At 41.0% G+C, this 18,263-nt stretch overlaps 1 protein-coding gene across 1 annotated transcript; it reads right to left on the bottom strand.

Moving 5' to 3' along the window:
• Positions 1–8,149: 8,149 nt before the first annotated feature.
• On the bottom strand, positions 8,150–13,656 carry LOC121718132 (keratin, type I cytoskeletal 19-like). The gene is made up of 6 exons (XM_042102973.1): positions 13,249–13,656; positions 12,349–12,431; positions 11,681–11,837; positions 10,727–10,891; positions 9,995–10,120; positions 8,150–9,057 (listed from the first exon to the last, which is right to left on the bottom strand). The coding sequence occupies exons 1-6, from the start codon at positions 13,639–13,641 to the stop codon at positions 8,818–8,820; spliced, it is 1,164 nt and encodes a 387-aa protein (XP_041958907.1). The 5' UTR covers positions 13,642–13,656; the 3' UTR covers positions 8,150–8,817.
• Positions 13,657–18,263: the final 4,607 nt, after the last annotated feature.

Below are 18,263 nucleotides of genomic sequence, written 5' to 3'. Positions count from 1 at the left end.
AGCCAGGAGGTACAGAATATATAGTCCTGAAGGTGGGTGTGGCCGGGAGAGATAATTATTTATGGTGATGAAAGTCTAACCGCATCAAGGGTTTCGAGTAAAAGGTGTGTCGTAGCTGGGTGCGGCACGTAGCCTTTGTGCGGACCCCACGATCAGCTTTGCAATCTAGATATACCTGCCTGGTACTATTTGATTCCAACTTTTTATTTGTATATTCCTTCTGTTTTGGGATGTGTGTTTTGTTTTCGCCCATCAGAGCTAAATAGGCTTATTACTGTAGTGCAGGGATGGGTAACTTTGATGATAGAGAGGGCCACAAATATTTTATTGTTGCTGTCAGATGGCCAGATGTGACCATGCACTTCCACTACTGGGATAGAGGCCAATTAAAGCTGCACTTTTAGAGAAGAAAAAAAAAAAAAAAAAAAAAAAATATATATATATATATATATATATATATATATATATATACAGTACTTCTATAATGTTTATTAAACCAACTTGCAATGATTTAATATTATCTCTAATCAAATGAGCTTCTAGGCCTATTCATAAATTAACTTTGAACATAAACGAACAAATATTACACATTTAAACAATCAACATGCAATGATTAATTGTGGCAAAAAGGCTCTGTTGTGTACCTTTGCTTTGAGGTCGGCTACGACAGCAGCTCTAGCAGGTCCGTAGCATATGTTTAGTCAAGTCAAGTCAATTCACTTTTATTTCTATAGCGCATTTTTGCATGCACAGTTATCTTTGTGCGTGGTGTTGTAGTGGCGACATAGGTTGACCTCTTCAAGGCTGATTTTGTTTCCAACCATACTAAACACATAGTTGCCTTTGAATTCTGTGAAAAGATCTGTTACAATTGCCTGAAAGATACGATTCTCTTGGCTGAGTTTTCTTTATAAACCGCTCATAGTTCTCAGTCTATCTTCCTCGCTGGCTGAATAAAGTGTTTCAGATGTGGTGAAAACCTGTGAAAACAATATTTTTGTGATATTTGTTTATTGATCCGCGGGCCGCACTGAGTGAGGAAGAGGGCTGCCAGTTGCCCATCCCTGCTGTAGTGTATTTGAAGGGTTCAGATGCAAAAGCCTCTAAATGCCACCTATGTCAAAAATGAGATAAAGATGGTGAGGGGATGCTCTCCACACATAGTATACGCTAATCAAATAATTTAACTTCTAAACCCACTAAATACCACTCTCTTCCTGGTCTGAAATATCGATTTATAGGCAAAAACCTATAGGAGCCTGAATTTAAATGCTCATTTAAAAGAAAAGTGGTCAGACGGATTTAGAGGGTTTTGCATCTGAACTCTTCATTTGGTTAATATCATTGATAGCCGGTTAATATCCACCACAGATGCTCAAACAGGTGAAAGGCTACAGGTGAGTTTGACCATGCCATATGTGCCATGTGACATCCTCTGCATGCATAGACTAATGCCTTGCAGTAGAGAGGGAACTGCAAAATTAGAAAGCTCTCGTTCTTTTAACTGGGGGTGTAGATCTAGTGGGCTCTAACACACACACACACACGCACACACACACACACACACACACACACACTGAATTGACAAAGAGACACAATCACACAGGCATAGGGTCTCATTCTCATGTCACCCTAAACGATAAAAAAGTGAATTCAGTATTTGTCACTTGGTGACCTGTAATGAACTGTGAACAACTGATCACTTGACCATGCCCTTGAGATTGTGTCTGACACCAAACAGGTGTAAAAATGTTGACTTCTGCCATACTTTGTGGTAAGGAGCACACTGTGGCAGCCTTACACACCTGATATTCCATAAGCAGGCTTTCTTCAAGGCCAAGATGAAACCGATGCCATGTTTGTTGGACAATGACATCACAGCACTGAGTTTTGGCATGTCAGCCTGATTAGGGATATTCAGAAATAAAGGGAGGGTGGAGGGTCTATATGTTTTTTTATAGTATGATTATTACCGAGATATTATTTTTGGAAACATTTTCATATGGACATATTTTCAAAGTATCTTAATGATACACAGTGTGTATTATTGTAATGCCCATGGTGCACAAGATATAAAGCCTGGTTATGTGTGATGGATGAGGAAATCCTTCACAAAACACTCCTCTTTTTCAGTAGATGAAACATGGCATTTTGACATTTAACACATAGGCCTAAAGATAAATTAAGTCAAAGCTGATGAGACAGCTCTGGGTTGGCTTGAGCCTGATACAGAATAATGTGAAAAGCACTCAGAGAACTACAAAGTGTGTAGAACTGAAACTGCCTAAGTGCTTTGGCATGCAGCCCTGTTACCAGACAGCATGTCCAATAAAACAAACTAATCTCCCCAAGGAGTGGTATCTCAACAAGGCGTTGCTCATACAGTATGTTAACTCTTTTGCCCTTGTTGGTATAGCTCTTTAACTTAGAGGGTTGCCCTGCCCTGACACTTCGTGCGAATCGTACACTGCATGCCCCTCCTTGTTGCATGGTACTCACACGCCTAATTATTTTTCCTCCTCATTGGTTCTTTTTTTTTCTACAGTACTCTGGTGACTTATCACGCTGGAGGCTATTCTGCAACACTAATCTCTTGTGTCACGACAGTCAAGAGTTGGTTAATGGTTTTCTCTCTCTTTCTCTCTCTCTTTTAATGGTAATAGTGAATCGCTGAGGGCATGATAGACTTTCCTTTGTTTCTGTACATAACTTTCAACCAATGGGACAATGCAACCAGATTCATGCTTATTGATGTTCCTTATCTTAAAAAAACATAGTGATCTTGGTGGTGAGAAGAAATACTACTGGGTGTTGCCCGCTAATTAATTTTTGTTGTGTTCGGGGGAAGGTGCTTAAAAAAATTCCCAGGGCTCTGAACAGCACACAATGCTGTATAAGCACATGTCCTTTGCACTCCTTGAGTAGTTCACTTCACTGCACTTCAATAAGGCCCTTTGATCCCGGGCCTGGTTGGGCCTCTTCTTCAGGTCAGTCAGCTAAAGATTAGACCTACTTCAACAGTATAAGCCTACACAATAGGCCTACTCACTGAACCACCTTGCTTATTGTCTTTGCACCTTGCTTATTGTGTCAGAGGACTCATATGATTTAAACTGACATATCTTACATAGGCAGTGTTGCAGAACTGTTTAGATTTACATACAAGTTGGTTCAATATGGCAAACAACTCATCTATATTATATTTTACCACGTCTGCCCGCGGACCACTTGGGATAGCTTGCGGACCAGTGGTCCCCGGACCACACTTTGAGAAACACTGGTATAAGCCATGGGAGAGAGACAAAGCACTGGGTGAAAGTAAAAAGAAATTCATAATTTTACTTAATACCGGTATATCATAACCTTCAATGCCTTTGTTTTTCTTTTAGATTAGGTCATAATTATTTAATTTAACTTTTCCAAATATTTTCCAATCAGTTTGTGTGTGCGTGTGTGTGTGTGTGTGTGTCATTACATAACACTAAGGTGTGTGTGTGTGTGTTCGTTCCAACCACGCTTTGCAAACCATTGTTTTGTTTTGTTGTGGTTTAGTGAAAGTTTCCAGTACAATTTCATTATTTGGTAATCCCTGCTGAAAGTGTATAAGTAATCCTCTTATATTTGAATATCAGAGAACAACAACCATCTGAAAAATCTGAGATTATGGAAACAAAAAATATGTCATATTGGCACGGTCTCTCACCTTTACTCATGCAAAGGAAAGTGTTCACTGCATTACTCTCACAATAAATATTGTGAAATATCTCACAAACTCTTCACTCAACACATGGCAAGGCAGTATATCCTATAATTGCCTTCATCACGATAAACAGCAGACCTTACTGAATACGAGGATATGAAGCATGTCTCTGTACAATAAGTGGTTCCTGAGTAATCCAGTTTTGAAATTGCAGCACATTTCTACATGGTCTCTAACTTTGGGCCGAAATTCTGATGTATTCTAATGTAAACTATTTATGTTAGTACATACATGTTTGTAAATTGCTCAGCCATAGAGTATCCCACCATCATGGTTCTTAGATTGCCAGATTTCAGACAAACCTACTTACACAGACATGAATATACTAGCATGCTTCCTAGTGACATTAATGCAAAAATATGAAGAAAAAATAACAATGAGAAAATATATAATGAGCAAAATATAATGAGCAAATATTTTTTTTCTTGATATAAAACCTGATGTGCAAATATTATCACATCATACCTTCCCAGATATGGGTAGCCCAAGCTGTCCTGAAAAAGGAAGATATAGCATGTACAGTATAGATGCCCATTACAATGACCAAGATAACTATCTTATCTTAGATAGCTGAACAACACCACTGACTACTTCTGCATAATTGCATGGAGTGCTGAAATGTACACTTTTTTAACCATATCTGAAGTGAAACTTAGCAAATATGCTTTCTGGTTGAGAACTTATTGCAGTATCATCATAACTATGGCTTAAGCTACAGCACAAATATTTACATCCATAGATAAAAATAAGCAAGTCTAACCTCTGAGTGGTGTTTTAAACTGCACCAAATGGATGCATTTAAATGTTAAAATGTACAACATTTTCTTCCAGGGGAGCATGCACCCAGACCCCCCTAGGATGGCATCTACATCTGTGGAATGCAGGTTCAGCCAATAGCCAAAAAAAAAAACAATTTCTATTTCTATTTTGTTTGGTAAGGTTAACAATTTATGTTAATCAGTGGTTCTCATTCTTTAGAATTTCAGTGGTCCTTGTAGATCCCTTTGGTACCCTAATGTTAATGTGCGGTCTGAGAACCACTGATGGCATGAAATGGTATATATTTTTATTTTTTATTTTTTGCTGTACAGTAATGATGCTGAATGAGCCAAACAAAACCGCTGTATACGGGGCAAAATGTTGGTTGCCCCCACCAAATCTCATTCCAAGGTTTTTTGAAAAGTTGGCAGCTCTGCACCCTATATCTGACTGCTATACAGTAGTGACGGGCTGCTATAGTTGAATAGCCTGCTCTAACTAGAAAACTACAGTGAACGACTGGAGAGTTCATTTTTCGTTTACATTGCACTGTTCTATAGTGACCAGGACCTATTGTGAGACAGATCAGATCTACTCTAGATCAACCTAAGACCTTAAGTTTTAAATTAACTAAATATTCATGGTTCCCATTCTAAATTCAATTACATTAATATCACAATACCTGGATGGATTTAAAAGATGTCATCAAAGGTCCTGTGGGTATAATGGCAAACATTTGAATGCTTTTGACCATATAGTGCATCTTGGTATTAATGCACACTGCACACTGTCATTGGAGTCAGAAGACTAAGACTAATTTCACTACACATTATACCTTGTATGGCTGAAATTTATTTTACTTTATTTATTTATTTTATTTGAATCTACAATTAATTTCTACACCTATTCATCTGTTTGGCAGAGAAACACCCACCATCCATCTGGTCCTATGCAGCTTAGGCTCTTGGTTCAGTCTGCTGGCCTCTCCAGCTACTCCACAGCTGTGTCTCATTGAGTGTTCCCGCCCGTGGAAAAGTTTCTCCTGTGATCTTGTGTGACTGTGACTGTGTCTTGGGAGAAACCAGACGGCCCGCATTCCCTCGATGTGGTCCAACAACAGCACAGGTGTGGTGTGTGTGTGTGTGTGTGTGTGTGTGTGTGTGTGTGTGTGTGTGTGTGCATGCATGTGGGTGGGTGGTGGGGTGGGGTGAGGTGGGGGTTGTAACTCGTGGTAATCTCCACAGAGGATGACCTGGGTGGAGGGTGTGGCCCGGGTGTGGCCAGGAGCAGACTGCCAGGCGCTATCTGCCCCAGTCATCGCCATATGACAGCTTGCAGTCTACAGGGAAACTGTTGACAGTGAAATTGTCTGGGACTCGCTACTGACTCAGGAAGGGAAGGGTGGAAGGAAGGAAAGAAGATATTCAAAAAAGAAAGAAAGACAACAAAGGAGGTGGGGGGAGAGAGAGAGAGAAAGAGGGAGAAAAAAGACACACACATGGGTGGTCCTGTTTACATAAGAGAGGTAGCATAAAAAATAATGCTGTGGAAGTACTCAGAATTATTTTTATCTTGTGTTTGCCATGTCTAGATGAACGCACAATGTGTGTTCCAGCTCATCTCCCCCTGCCTATGTGCCAATGTAAGGGAATCCCTCACTTGGTGAGACCTGCGTTGTCAATAGGGCACAATAACAAGCAACATTCTGTGGTCGAATGCCATCGAGTGTCGCATTCCTATGTCTGTAAATGCAGTTTTGTTTAGTTGTGTAGCATTCTGCTGGTTGAGTGACACCTAAGATATCAGCTATCTTCACCTACTGCTATGGTAACCAAGACCGAGAGGGACACCCTCAAGAACAGAGAAGGTGTAAGGACCACATTCCTACACAGGTATATGTTGCCACAGACGTGAAAGGTGAGAGACTTGTATGTCTTTCAACTTTTCAAAACTCGCACTCTTATGTCTTGTTTGAATTGCGAGATCTTTAAAGCATTCCAAACCTCACCCCTCGCTAACGTGTTTCACCAACAAACAATGTCACGTATGTGTGTGTGTGTGTGTTTGTGTGCATACTTTAGCCTTGTGTATTCACAAGCATGAGTGGCACGCAATGTGGCATCAGTAATTACAGTACAAGTCACACATGAAACATGTGCCAAGTGGAATTCTATTCATTCCTCTGTGGAACTATGAAAATGTGCATTTACATTTACACATGTAAACTTGTGTCAAGTATAACAAAGCACAGATCAACATGAACGAGTGTGCTTAATGTTACTTACAGTACAACATTGTCGAATAATGCCCAATGTGCTGCATATAGGCCTACTGTGAGGTTTTGAATGGCACTAGCAGTATATGTCTGTAAAGTAACTCAAGTAGATGAAGAGACATTGAAGCAATCCAGACCTCCAAAGTGGCCATATATAAACCTTCCTCACTATGTTTGTGCTTCATGGAGATTTACAATAGGGTTTCACTTGGACTTGACACTATCACGTTGGACTAGACTCCTAAAACCCACTTTAGTGTGGAGAGTCATGGAAGCTCTTAAAGGCTCTGTGTCTGGTTTTCAAGAACATATGACTGCTCTCTTTCAAAGATAGAGTTATGAGTTGCTTAGAGTAACTACTGGGACATGCAGTCGTGACGCGATTGTATGGCAGTTAAGGGAGAGATGTGTTAATGTTTGTGAATGAGAGTGAGACTTTAAGGAAGACAGCCTGAGATGAGTTGATGGTATTTAGAGCTCTGTGCTGTAAAACCATTAAGAGGCATTTTGAAAGTGTTTCCCAAGAGACCTTTGAACAGCGACCTTTGGTCTGCTTGTATCCAGACCTTGTGGAGAATGCATGACATGACAACACAGGTAAAGTGTATCCTAGCAACATTAAACACTTGCAGTACTCCTTTTCTAATATGAACATTAGCAGACACTTCTTGACCAAAGTGACTTACATATGTCAACTATATTACAAGGGATCACATTGTCCCCCGAGCAACTTAAGTTAAGTGCCTTGCTCACAACGGTGGAAGCCGGATATGGAACCGACAACTTTCAGGCTACTGCACACTAGCCCAGCTCCTTAACCACCACCGCCACCATATGTAGGGATATAACATTATTGCCAAGTGTTCATTCACTTCATGCAATGCTTTAGAGAAGAATAGTGCCTAGTCTCCGTTGTGCCATGATATTCACATTTGTAAAATGATTAGTTATGATGTATAGATTTATAATTAGAGAGATACAATCAGCTTTACACCCAGGGGCTACATAAATATTTGAGGTGGTAAAAGGGAATTGTTTTGAAGTTTTATTTCCCTTATCTCAATTTACTTTATCATGCTGTATTACCGCTGTCATAACATTATTAGGTAATTGTTAACAAAGAGCACCAGCAAACATTGTCCTCAACACACATTGTAGGTGCAGTCCGCAACTATAACTCAACACTCTTAGTAAAATCCAGACTTGGGAAACAGACAACATGCCCTCAGCCCTGACTTAGAAGGTGGGAAGGTGGGAAGAGTATGGGAAGAACCTTATATTACCTTCGGTCAAAAAGTACACACACACACACACACACACACACACATTTGTATGCACAGCTACTTGCACAAGCAGCAACCACTGCCTTTTATTGCTAGTTACAACTACTTGAGACTTCAATGTCAAAGACCAATCTCCATTTGCTTTGTATCCATGGCAGATTGTTACTGTTTACGCTGCTGCGTTGGTCACTTCTCCTGTCTTGTCACCATGAGACCTGGGGTCAGAGTTCCTCTCTCACTAGCGGCTCCTCTTCCACGTCCTCCTCACGGGAGATCACTTTTCCATCCACAATCACCTCCTCGATGGTCCTCGTCCTCTTGGTCATTTGAGGCTCTATGACAGGGGAAGGCATTATGAAAGGGGGAGAATTGAGGCAAACAAACTCAGAGGCCGTTTATGCACATATAATATTTATGCACCACCTTTAATACAAAATGGAGGTGCTGAATATAATATTGTAATCAGTCCTTACCGTGTATAGTACTAATGCAGATTGAAATATCACTGTCAGTCTTCTTAATTAACGGCCTGAAAAAGACGACAGTATAAATCACATGAAGACTGTTTTCTGTCCTCATAACAAGGTCAAACTATGTCCATTATACTGAGTAGTTCCTGAGTAACTAACAGAGTAGGGAAGGAGAGGAACTCATCATCTCATGACACCAAAGTCTGCAAGTGAAGTTAGGAGCTTAGTGCATCCATCCAGCTTACAATGCACATTCACACACATTTAGTTCTAGTGAAATGCAACGTACAGCAAGCCATCTCCGTCCAGCAGTCTCTTGTACTCGGCGATCTCCAGCTCCAGCCGGGTCTTGATGTCCAGCAGCATCTTGTACTCGCTGCTCTGCCTCTCGATGTCGATGCGCACCTGGCTCACGTCGGCCTCCAGGACTCTGATGATGGACTGGAACTGACCAAGCTGCAGGCTGAAGCGAGACTGGATCTCCTGCAGAGAGACCTTAAGGGCCGCATTCTGTGGAGGCCAATAGCACATGCTTTAGCGACACAAACAGGAAGCCAGATAGTGTGCATATATGAATGTATAATCAAAGGTGTAGCTGTAGTTGAGTGGAACTTAGCCAGTGACAAAAAAATGAGAAAACTTCAACTCAACGAAGTCAGAGAGACTTCTTAGCTACGGTGTTTTCATTTTCTTGTAACTTATCAAAGCATTGATGACAATAACAGATATAACATTAGCTGCTATTAAAATATGTGTTACAAGTGAATAAAGTTCTTAGCCAGAGGAAGACCAAGTTCATGATCCCACATGTGCTTGTCGCTGTAGCTGAAGAATTCAGTTTGATGGGAAAACATCTCCAGTAAATCTCTGTTCTGCTGACACATAGACCCATAATCCAGGCATGTTTTAGTCATGGGCAATTCCGTGCAAAACTAACGCCAACACAATGCCATGGTATTTAGTTGGCGTTATGGACGTGACTGTTTTGCGTGTGATTTGCCCATATACGTTCAGAAGAAAGTAGGTGTGAAGTCATAGAATGACTTTACAGTACCTGTATGTAGGGGGTGTGTCTAAGGTGTGTCTTAATATTGACTCACTGTCTGACAGCAGCAGGCCCATAGGGGCACATATCAAACACCATGAACATCAAACGCAGGGTGGGGAATGCATAATGTACAAACATGTGTATAAGATTAGATAAGAAATACTTAATTTATCCCAAAGAAAATGTGACTGTCCCAACAGCACCTCTGTTACATATGCAGCCTCTATTGCTTAATGAAACTATAGTGGGCCAAGAGACCATCTGGAATCGTTGTCTTTCCTTGCATTTTGCTGTTTTTTATTTTCGGGACATATCTGGGAATGAGTGTTGAGAGAGAGCAAGAGAGAGAGAGAGAGAGAGAGGAGGTTAAGTAGAGGTATGCGGGGAGTAGGGGCTCACCAGACTGAATGAGGACTGCAGCTCGATCTCCAGTTTCTGCATACTTCTCCTCATTTCACTGAGCTGAATGCGCAGCTTGTCCAGTTCAATGTTCCAGTTACAACCATTTGGGTTTAACTCCTTCATCTAAAGAGATAACAGGAGGAAAGTGGAGAGTTGATATCTTTTATAAAGTGCAAAGTGACATTTCAGTGTGTGTGTGTGCGTGGACAGCGAGTGTGTCTGTGTCTCTGTGTATGTCTGTCTGTCTGTATGTACTGTATATGTGTGTGTGTGTGTGTGTGTGTCTGTGTCTGTGTCTGTCTGTATGTATACAGTATGTGTGTGCGTGTGTGTGTGTGTGTGTGTGCGTGCGTGTGTGTGTGTGTGTGTGTGTGTGTGTGCGTGCGTGCGTGTGTGTGTGTGTATGTGTGTGTGTGTGTGTGTGTGTGTGTGTGCACGTACGTGCGTGAGTGTGTGTGTGTGTGTGTGTGTGTGCGTGGACAGCAAGTGTGTCTGTGTCTGTGTCTCTGTGTATGTCTGTCTGTCTTTATATACTGTATATGTGTGTGTGTGTGTGTGTGTGTGTGTGTGTGTGTGTCTGTGTCTGTGTCTGTCTGTATGTATATGTGTGTGCGTGTGTGTGTGCGTGCATGTGTGTGTATGTGTGTGCGTGTACACGTACGTGCGCGCACGCGCGTGCGCGTGTACATATGTGGGAAAACTGGACTGAAAGTTACATCATGCCCCCACCTTGGTGTTGTACCAGAGCTCAATGTCACGCGTGTTCTTAACGATGGTGGCCTCGTATTGGGCACGCATCTCATCCAGGATCCGAGCCAGGTCCTCCGGGGCCGGCGCGTCCACCTCCACGGTCACCAGATGCTTTTTCACCTCCACTCTCAGGACGGCCATTTCCTACGGTGGGCAAAATCAGACAAAAAAGACAATATTAGTTATTAGACAATATTAGAGAGTAGAAAATATTAGGTGTCATGATGTCTGCCAAATATACCAAGTCCTGTCTCTAGTACATGATTATTATTTTAGTAATTACATTACATTACATTTAGCAGACACTTCTTGACCAAAGTGACTTACATATGTCTATATTACAAGGGATCACATTGTCCCCGGAGCAACTTGGGATTACAGTAAGTGCCTTGCTCAAGGGCACAACGGTGGAAGCAGGGAATTGAACAGACAACTTTCAGGCTACTGCACGCTAGCCCAGCTCCTTAACCACTACACTACCACCACCCCAATGGGTCAGTAATGCTCACTTCAATGTTCATTTTCATTTTTTATGGACCTCATCATGATGGTTCATATCTCTCTGAGTACTCTGTGGCAATCATTGTTGGATCAAAGTGCTTTAATGTTGCTTTAATGTTGTTTTAAAGTTTGATATGATTGACTCAGAGCGATGCACATGTCCCAAGCTAAAAGCTAGCTAGCCATTACATTTCCCCTCAATGGGCAAACTACTAAAGGAGGCGGTCCACTCCTCCGTGCACATTTGCATGCGTCAAAGATGACGTCACAATTGTTGGCCATTCTCGTCACACGCTGGTGTGTGCGTGGGACACAGATGCGGGTCAATACCAGGCCGCTAGCCACTACATCTTCCTCAATGGGCAAACTACTAACACTACTATCTAGCTCTATGAGAACATTTCTGACAGTGCCCCTCTGGTGCAGCATTACCTCCAGGTGGTCCTTCCTCAGGAAGGCCATCTCCTCTCTCAGACCCTCGATCCGCATCTCTAGGTCGGAGCGCGATATAGTCAGTCGATCCAGGACACCCTTGAGGCTGGTGTTGTCAGCCATCACTGCCTGGTGCATGGCGAGTTCAGTCTCATACCTAGTAATTGTGTGTGTGTGTGTGTGTGTGTGTGTGTGTGTGTGTGTGTGTGTGTGTTGGTAAGTAAATTTACACATAAACACATACACACACCCAAAGATGGAGAAAAAAAGAGAATGCACATACAGTGAATGAACCTTATCAATGAGATAATTATGAACTGACACCAACTTCTCACAGAAGTCTACCCTACCAAATCTTTGAATCTATCTGACAATCTACCTGTTGACATGGACGGATTACGTGCAGTAATCCATCCCTGCCTGTTGGACTTGAAACATGCTTCAAAAAGTCATATGAATGAATTTCTTTTTTTTTATATTCCAGATTCTTTCCTTAACTTAAAGCAGCACTATGCGTGTTTTAGTTCCCTGACAAAACTGAACCTCAAAAAGTGTCAAATTGTTGGATATGTGTTGCTTTAATGTAGAAATGTATGAAACACATGTTTGTAGTATGAAATGATCATACAATTCACACTAGGATTTCAGGTCAGGCTTAATTTACTCACTTCAGTTTGAAGTCCTCAGCAGCCAATCGAGCATTTTCAATGTCCAAAGAAACCCTGGTGTTTTCCAGGCTGGCCATGGAAATCTACAATAAGAGAGATACTAATAAGTGAATATTTACTAGTACAGATGTTGCTGACCAGGCTACACATTTCTATATTCTCCCATCATTATATTGCTCAGGGTCTTCATATAGTCATACTTCGTTAATCTGCGTGGCTTATACACAAAAGTTTTGGTAACACTTTACTTGACGGGTGAGTTCATAACACATTCATAGCAGCTGTCATAAACTGCACATAAAGCATTCATAACTGTTTCATGAGACATGACTCAACATTCATATCAGACCTTTCATGAATGTGGAAGACAGAACGATGACAACTTGTCAAAATAAAAGTCCAACAATCGCAAAGCAGCATTGCCATTTTTCTCTCCAGCCTTTGTAAATATTTCATGAATATCTTATGAAGTCTACATGGAATGTCACTTCACTATACAAGTTGTGAAGTATTCGTAATCACTGAGTTTAACACTGGGAGGTAAGCTAGCCTACATTCAGCTGACCCGTATTTGTGTAACCTGGAAAGGTTCATGAAAGGTTTGGTATGAATGTTGAGTCATGTCTCATGAAACAGTCATGAATGCTTTATGTGCAGTTTATGACAGCTGCTATGAATGTGTTATGAACTCACCCGTCAAGTAAAGTGTTACCAAAGTTTCTTTATCTGAAATTCAAATAGAATGCAATATTTTTTAATGTTTTTTTTTTTGTAGAGTAACATCTCTTTGAAGAGGTTTATGTTTTGAAGTAGCAAGTAAAGTATAAGTTGTTGGCTTTGCAAGATAAGCTTTTATATCAGTGTGTGATTTTCTAGATGATGTCAAAGCAGGGCTCATACCTTTTTAAATAGGCCTTCGATGGTGACATGGTACTGGCTGTAGTCTTCTGACACAATGATCCTCTGCCCGTAGCTCTCCTTGATCTTCAGCTCCAGCTCGGCGTTGGCCTTCTCCAGCGTGCACACCTTCTCCAGGTAGCTGGCCAGACGCTCGTTCAGGTTCTGCATGGTGGCCTGTTCGTCGTAGTGGAGGCCCACGCCGAGGTTTGACCTGAACACGGAGGTGCGATCGAAGAACGAGCCCCCCTGGATCCTGGGCGGCGCGGACCATGCTGAGACGCGCGCGCCGCTTCCACCTGCCCCGCCATACACACTCGAAGTGCTTCTGACCACGCTGCCCTTTTGGTAGAAGGAGGAACTCCGCTGCACGGATTGGACGGATTTGACACTCATGATGAATCAAGAGGCAGCTGTCAATGTTGAAAAGGACAGATGTCGATGATCTAGGTATCAGGTGTAGGATGGAACACATATATATAGCCTGGAGATGGGTGTGTGATGGTGGTCTGTTTGCTGTTAAGGATCGGGAATGTGAAAATGCATCAGGTGTGAAATCCTGTGCAAGAGGCACCTGCATGCATCACACCTGACGACAGGTAGCAAGATTAGCAGTTTTGTTCCTATCTTACACCACATATTTCCGTATATCAGTTAACTTTAACATAGTTGACATTCTCAGTGGTATTACTGGGATTACAGTTGTCCACAGAGATTTATGTGCCAACTTCCTCTTTTACGCTGTGACATACTGTATGTGATAAACAGCTCTTGCTGAATTGGTTCCTGAACGCCTAAATAAATGTTAAAGGTTCCTCAAAGAGCTCACATGCATAGTGTGCACAGAGTGTGTGAAACACTGTTTCATACCCTTTTTCATTATTTCTCATTTTCTTTACATTATGTCTATGCCTGCTTTTATTTCTTTGGACTCACATGACAACAACCAGTCCCTGACGGAAACACGATGGCAGGCATGCAGCTTGAACCCCTCTCATGCATAAACTCTTGCTGAACTCCTCTCTAATGAACACCTCTCATGCATACGCTCATGCTGAACTCCTCTCTAATGAAAGACTTCCACCAGAAAACGTTAAAGCGGAGCGAAGGTTGGTGAGTAATCAAGGATCTTTGCTTCTACCAGTCAGCTCAAACTGCACTGTCCAATGAAAACCTTCACTGCAAATTTGCCGGTGTCAAATTAACACTCACAGTGTTAAGCTGGTGTGGATGCATATATACACTGTGGGTGTTCATTTGAAACCGGCAAATTTGCAGTGTTCCTTGGGTCCCCCATCTTGTAACTTCACCAGTCTCTTCCTGGATTCAGTGAGCATCACTATTCACAACCTTTAGAGGTCACCTTTAGTCTCTGGCTAGATGTCCTCTCTCGTGTGGCCCTCTACAAGGGTCCTCAAGTGGTAGTATTGCTCCCAGACTTCAACCAATTTTCAGTTTCAACGACATCTTCCAGCTTGTCTTTCAAATCACAACTAGAAGTTTGTGTTTTAATTTAGTCAAGTCTCTCTGCCTCCAGTTGTTGAACAGAAGTAACCATCACTTCATCCCAATTCTAATGCCGCGTGTGCCATGGATGTGTGTTGTTTAACGGCCGTAATGATTACATCAGATTGAGAGAAAACATTTTGGAGATTTGTTCACTCACCACACATTCTCTCACCCAGAACGGAACCCAAGTTGTTGTTTATTCAGACTTTAATTGATGTTCGCTTTATGTGCGCCAGGTACTAAACCTGTTAGCCTATTTGAATTTGCTCTGCAGGTCAGTCTAGAAAAGAGCCCACTGACATCCGTTACCGGACCAAAAACCCAGGAACGTACTGTAACTAGACGTAACCAGCAGTGAAATTAAACCTTAATTGGTTCATTGAACTCTAACCAAACACATATTGCTTGTAAATGAAGGTTTTAAATACAGTTGTTTACTCAATTCTAAAGAATGAAGAAGAATCCCTGGAAGCCATAAAATGGCTAAAAAAAGGGAAAAAGTTCAGAAACGGGCCTCAATGGGATCATCTCCAGACTGACCTGCAGAGCCAATTAAAATTAACAGGTTAGTCTGGGTTCATCCAGTCTGGCAAGTGCACATCCCTTTAGCTCATCTGTCTCCAAATAAAAAATCCGGCCAAGGAGTGGCATTTCAACACTAAAAAATCGGCACATGGTTCCTCTACCCTACCCTGGCTGCCATGATGAATCAGCATTGTCCAGACATGCCACAGTGAATCCTGCCGAATTTTCCCATCCCTGTTCCTTGCAACCCGCATGTGTATGTTGTTTTATCGACTGACGGGAACATCCCATGCTGGGGGCGATGTACAAATTCCTGGTGTCATGATGGATTAAGGAAGCCTAATTGCTTTCTGTTTCTGTTCTTCTATGTTCTTAGTGGTTAAGCCAAACACTTAGTCTTCAGTTATCCCTCTATTTGTGTCTAGTTTGTGCAAAAGACATTGATTTACGTTGAATTTATTGTGCTACATTAAAAGTACTTATGTTAGAAGCATAAAGTAACACTGGAGAGATCAGTTTGATGGAAATGGCATTCTCTCTACCACAAAACCATTTTCATTCCAAAACAATGTGTCTGAGGCCAAGTAAGGCTATACACAGCAAACCGGTCTGGTTGGAAAAATAAAATGACTACTTGAAAATAATGATCTGGGTGGCGAAAAAGGGGGCTTGGCCTTATTATTGGTAATTATTATCTCTTTCTTTTCATTGGTAACAAGCGTGAGAAGTCTCAAGACTCAGAACCTATGGGTTTGATAGCCCTGTCTGCTATCTGTTGGCGTAGCACACATAGGTTAATGACCCGTCTGTCTGTGTTTGTTCTGGGACTGCTTGAGCCGCAGGCCTTTCGGAGTGTTACACGCAGGTGGCATTTCTGACATTGCAGCGTTTGTCATATAGTGAATGGTATTTTGTGGCATTCCAAATTATAAAACCATTGTAAGACTATGAGATGCCAAAGATTGACGGGGCGGGGTATGTAACATGAACTGAAAATGAGTCTGTGCAGAACTGTATTGTTATTGAGTAGATGATTAGATAAGGATCTCAAGGTGATGACTTGTATGGAAATATTTTGCGTATGAAACAATATGTTCAGGCTCAGAGTTCAGGCTCTGTAAAGCATTTTCAGATGTTATTGGCACTATATAAATATAGTGTAGATGAAATTATATTGAAATTAAATGGGAATCATGTAGATAAGATTAGAGTTTTATCTAGGTCACAGGATGAGACCTCAATATGTTGAAAGAATATTGTTTGACACTCACTGCAAAGTATGGGGAATCTTGTGTATGCATGTGTAAAAGTACATGAAGTGTTTGACAATAATCCACACAGATTTGAAGATTTAAGCCAAAAATCTTTAGCAAATACAGAAGTGTCAAGTTGATGCATGACTGTCTTGGCACCATCTGTCTCAACTGAAAAAAAAAAAAAAATCAGTTCACATAATGTTCTCAGCACGCACACACACACACACACACAGGTAAGAAGAAAAAAACAACTTGACTTAGAAATTTAGATCTTATTATGGCATTGAAATTACAGTATGTAATAGCATTTTAAGATCCATAGGATACAGAATAAGACATGATACAGTACAGTCCTTCATGTATACACTAATGTAAAGGTGATTTTATCATGCGAGTTAAACTGAATATATGTTCATTTTAAACAGGTATCTCAGTCTATATATTCAGTCTACACGTTCTGAAAGGCCGTGAGACACAAGCAAATAGGTTTCAAATAAACTCTGTGTTCAGGTTAATGTTTTAGTGTCCTTAGGCCGGTCTGCATGTAGAGAGGAGATTAGAGAATGAGAACACACATAAATACCAGACTTTTATTTGGACACCTACGTAAATCCCTTAACACTCCAAATGTCCCAGTCACTCAACACTATCCAGGCCTAAGGGCTTTTCCGATTCATCTTCACTTCACTTGCCTCCAATCGTAACTCAAGTCGCTCTGCTTTACTCATCCTCTTTAGCCTATGTTGCAGAAGCAGTTCACACAACTCACAATACAGACATTCATAAATATGTGTAAAGTCTGTATACTGTAAAATATGAAACGTGAATTGCATATAAAAAATAATAATGATGAGATAGTCTAAGATATGTGCATTGATCAGAAGATAATTCTCTCTGTGTCCAGATGGGAAGTTGTTGTTGCAGTGGGTAGGAATGTCTTCGGTCCTTAATGACAGCGGCAACATTTCTGAAAACACTGTCTGTTGTCTGACCAGTAGGTTGCGCAGGGGATCTGAAGTTTGTGCAGTATCAACACTCACCTCTAGGGGCTCCTGTGCACAGAGCCAGCCTTCTTCATCAGACACTTATTCAGTCTCTAAACTCGTCAGCTCTGATGGCACTGCCCCAACAGATGGCTGCACAGAAAATTGCACTTGATGCTACTGCTACAACAGACTTTGATTTAAAAAAAAAATAATAATAATAATAATAATAAAGCAATGATACAGCAAAGAAACAGAAAGAAAATGTACCTGTACCCACATTTAGAAAATACACATGAAAAAATATACACAGGTGGAAAAGTTCAGTTTCAGAAAGTCTTACCACATATCTGTTCACTTAAACCAGCTGATTCAATTGAACTCTTCAGCCAATCGGTTTTAGGTGTACAGGTTAAACCTATACTGTAATAGGACTTTTATGGTTACGGTTATGAAATTTAGGAGACACTTTTGTCCAAAGCGGCTTACAAAATAACATTATATAGTTATAATTTAACAGTAAACAGTTTTAAAAAAATGGCAAGACTTCATTAAAGAAAATAGCAATAATAGCAATAATGTCAATGCAATATCAACAATCTATAATGAAAATAAACAAATTCCATAAATAAACAAACCATAATTCATAAGAACCACTTAATTAAGTTAAAGTTGAACAGATACGTCTTTAGACCCCTCTTGCAAAACCCAAAGCTACTGCAGGAATGCAGTGCACTGGGCAATT

This window comes from Alosa sapidissima, chromosome 9 (genome assembly GCF_018492685.1).
Source record: "Alosa sapidissima isolate fAloSap1 chromosome 9, fAloSap1.pri, whole genome shotgun sequence".
Lineage (NCBI taxonomy): Eukaryota > Metazoa > Chordata > Actinopteri > Clupeiformes > Clupeidae > Alosa > Alosa sapidissima.
This window is presented reverse-complemented; position numbering and strand designations above follow the sequence as displayed.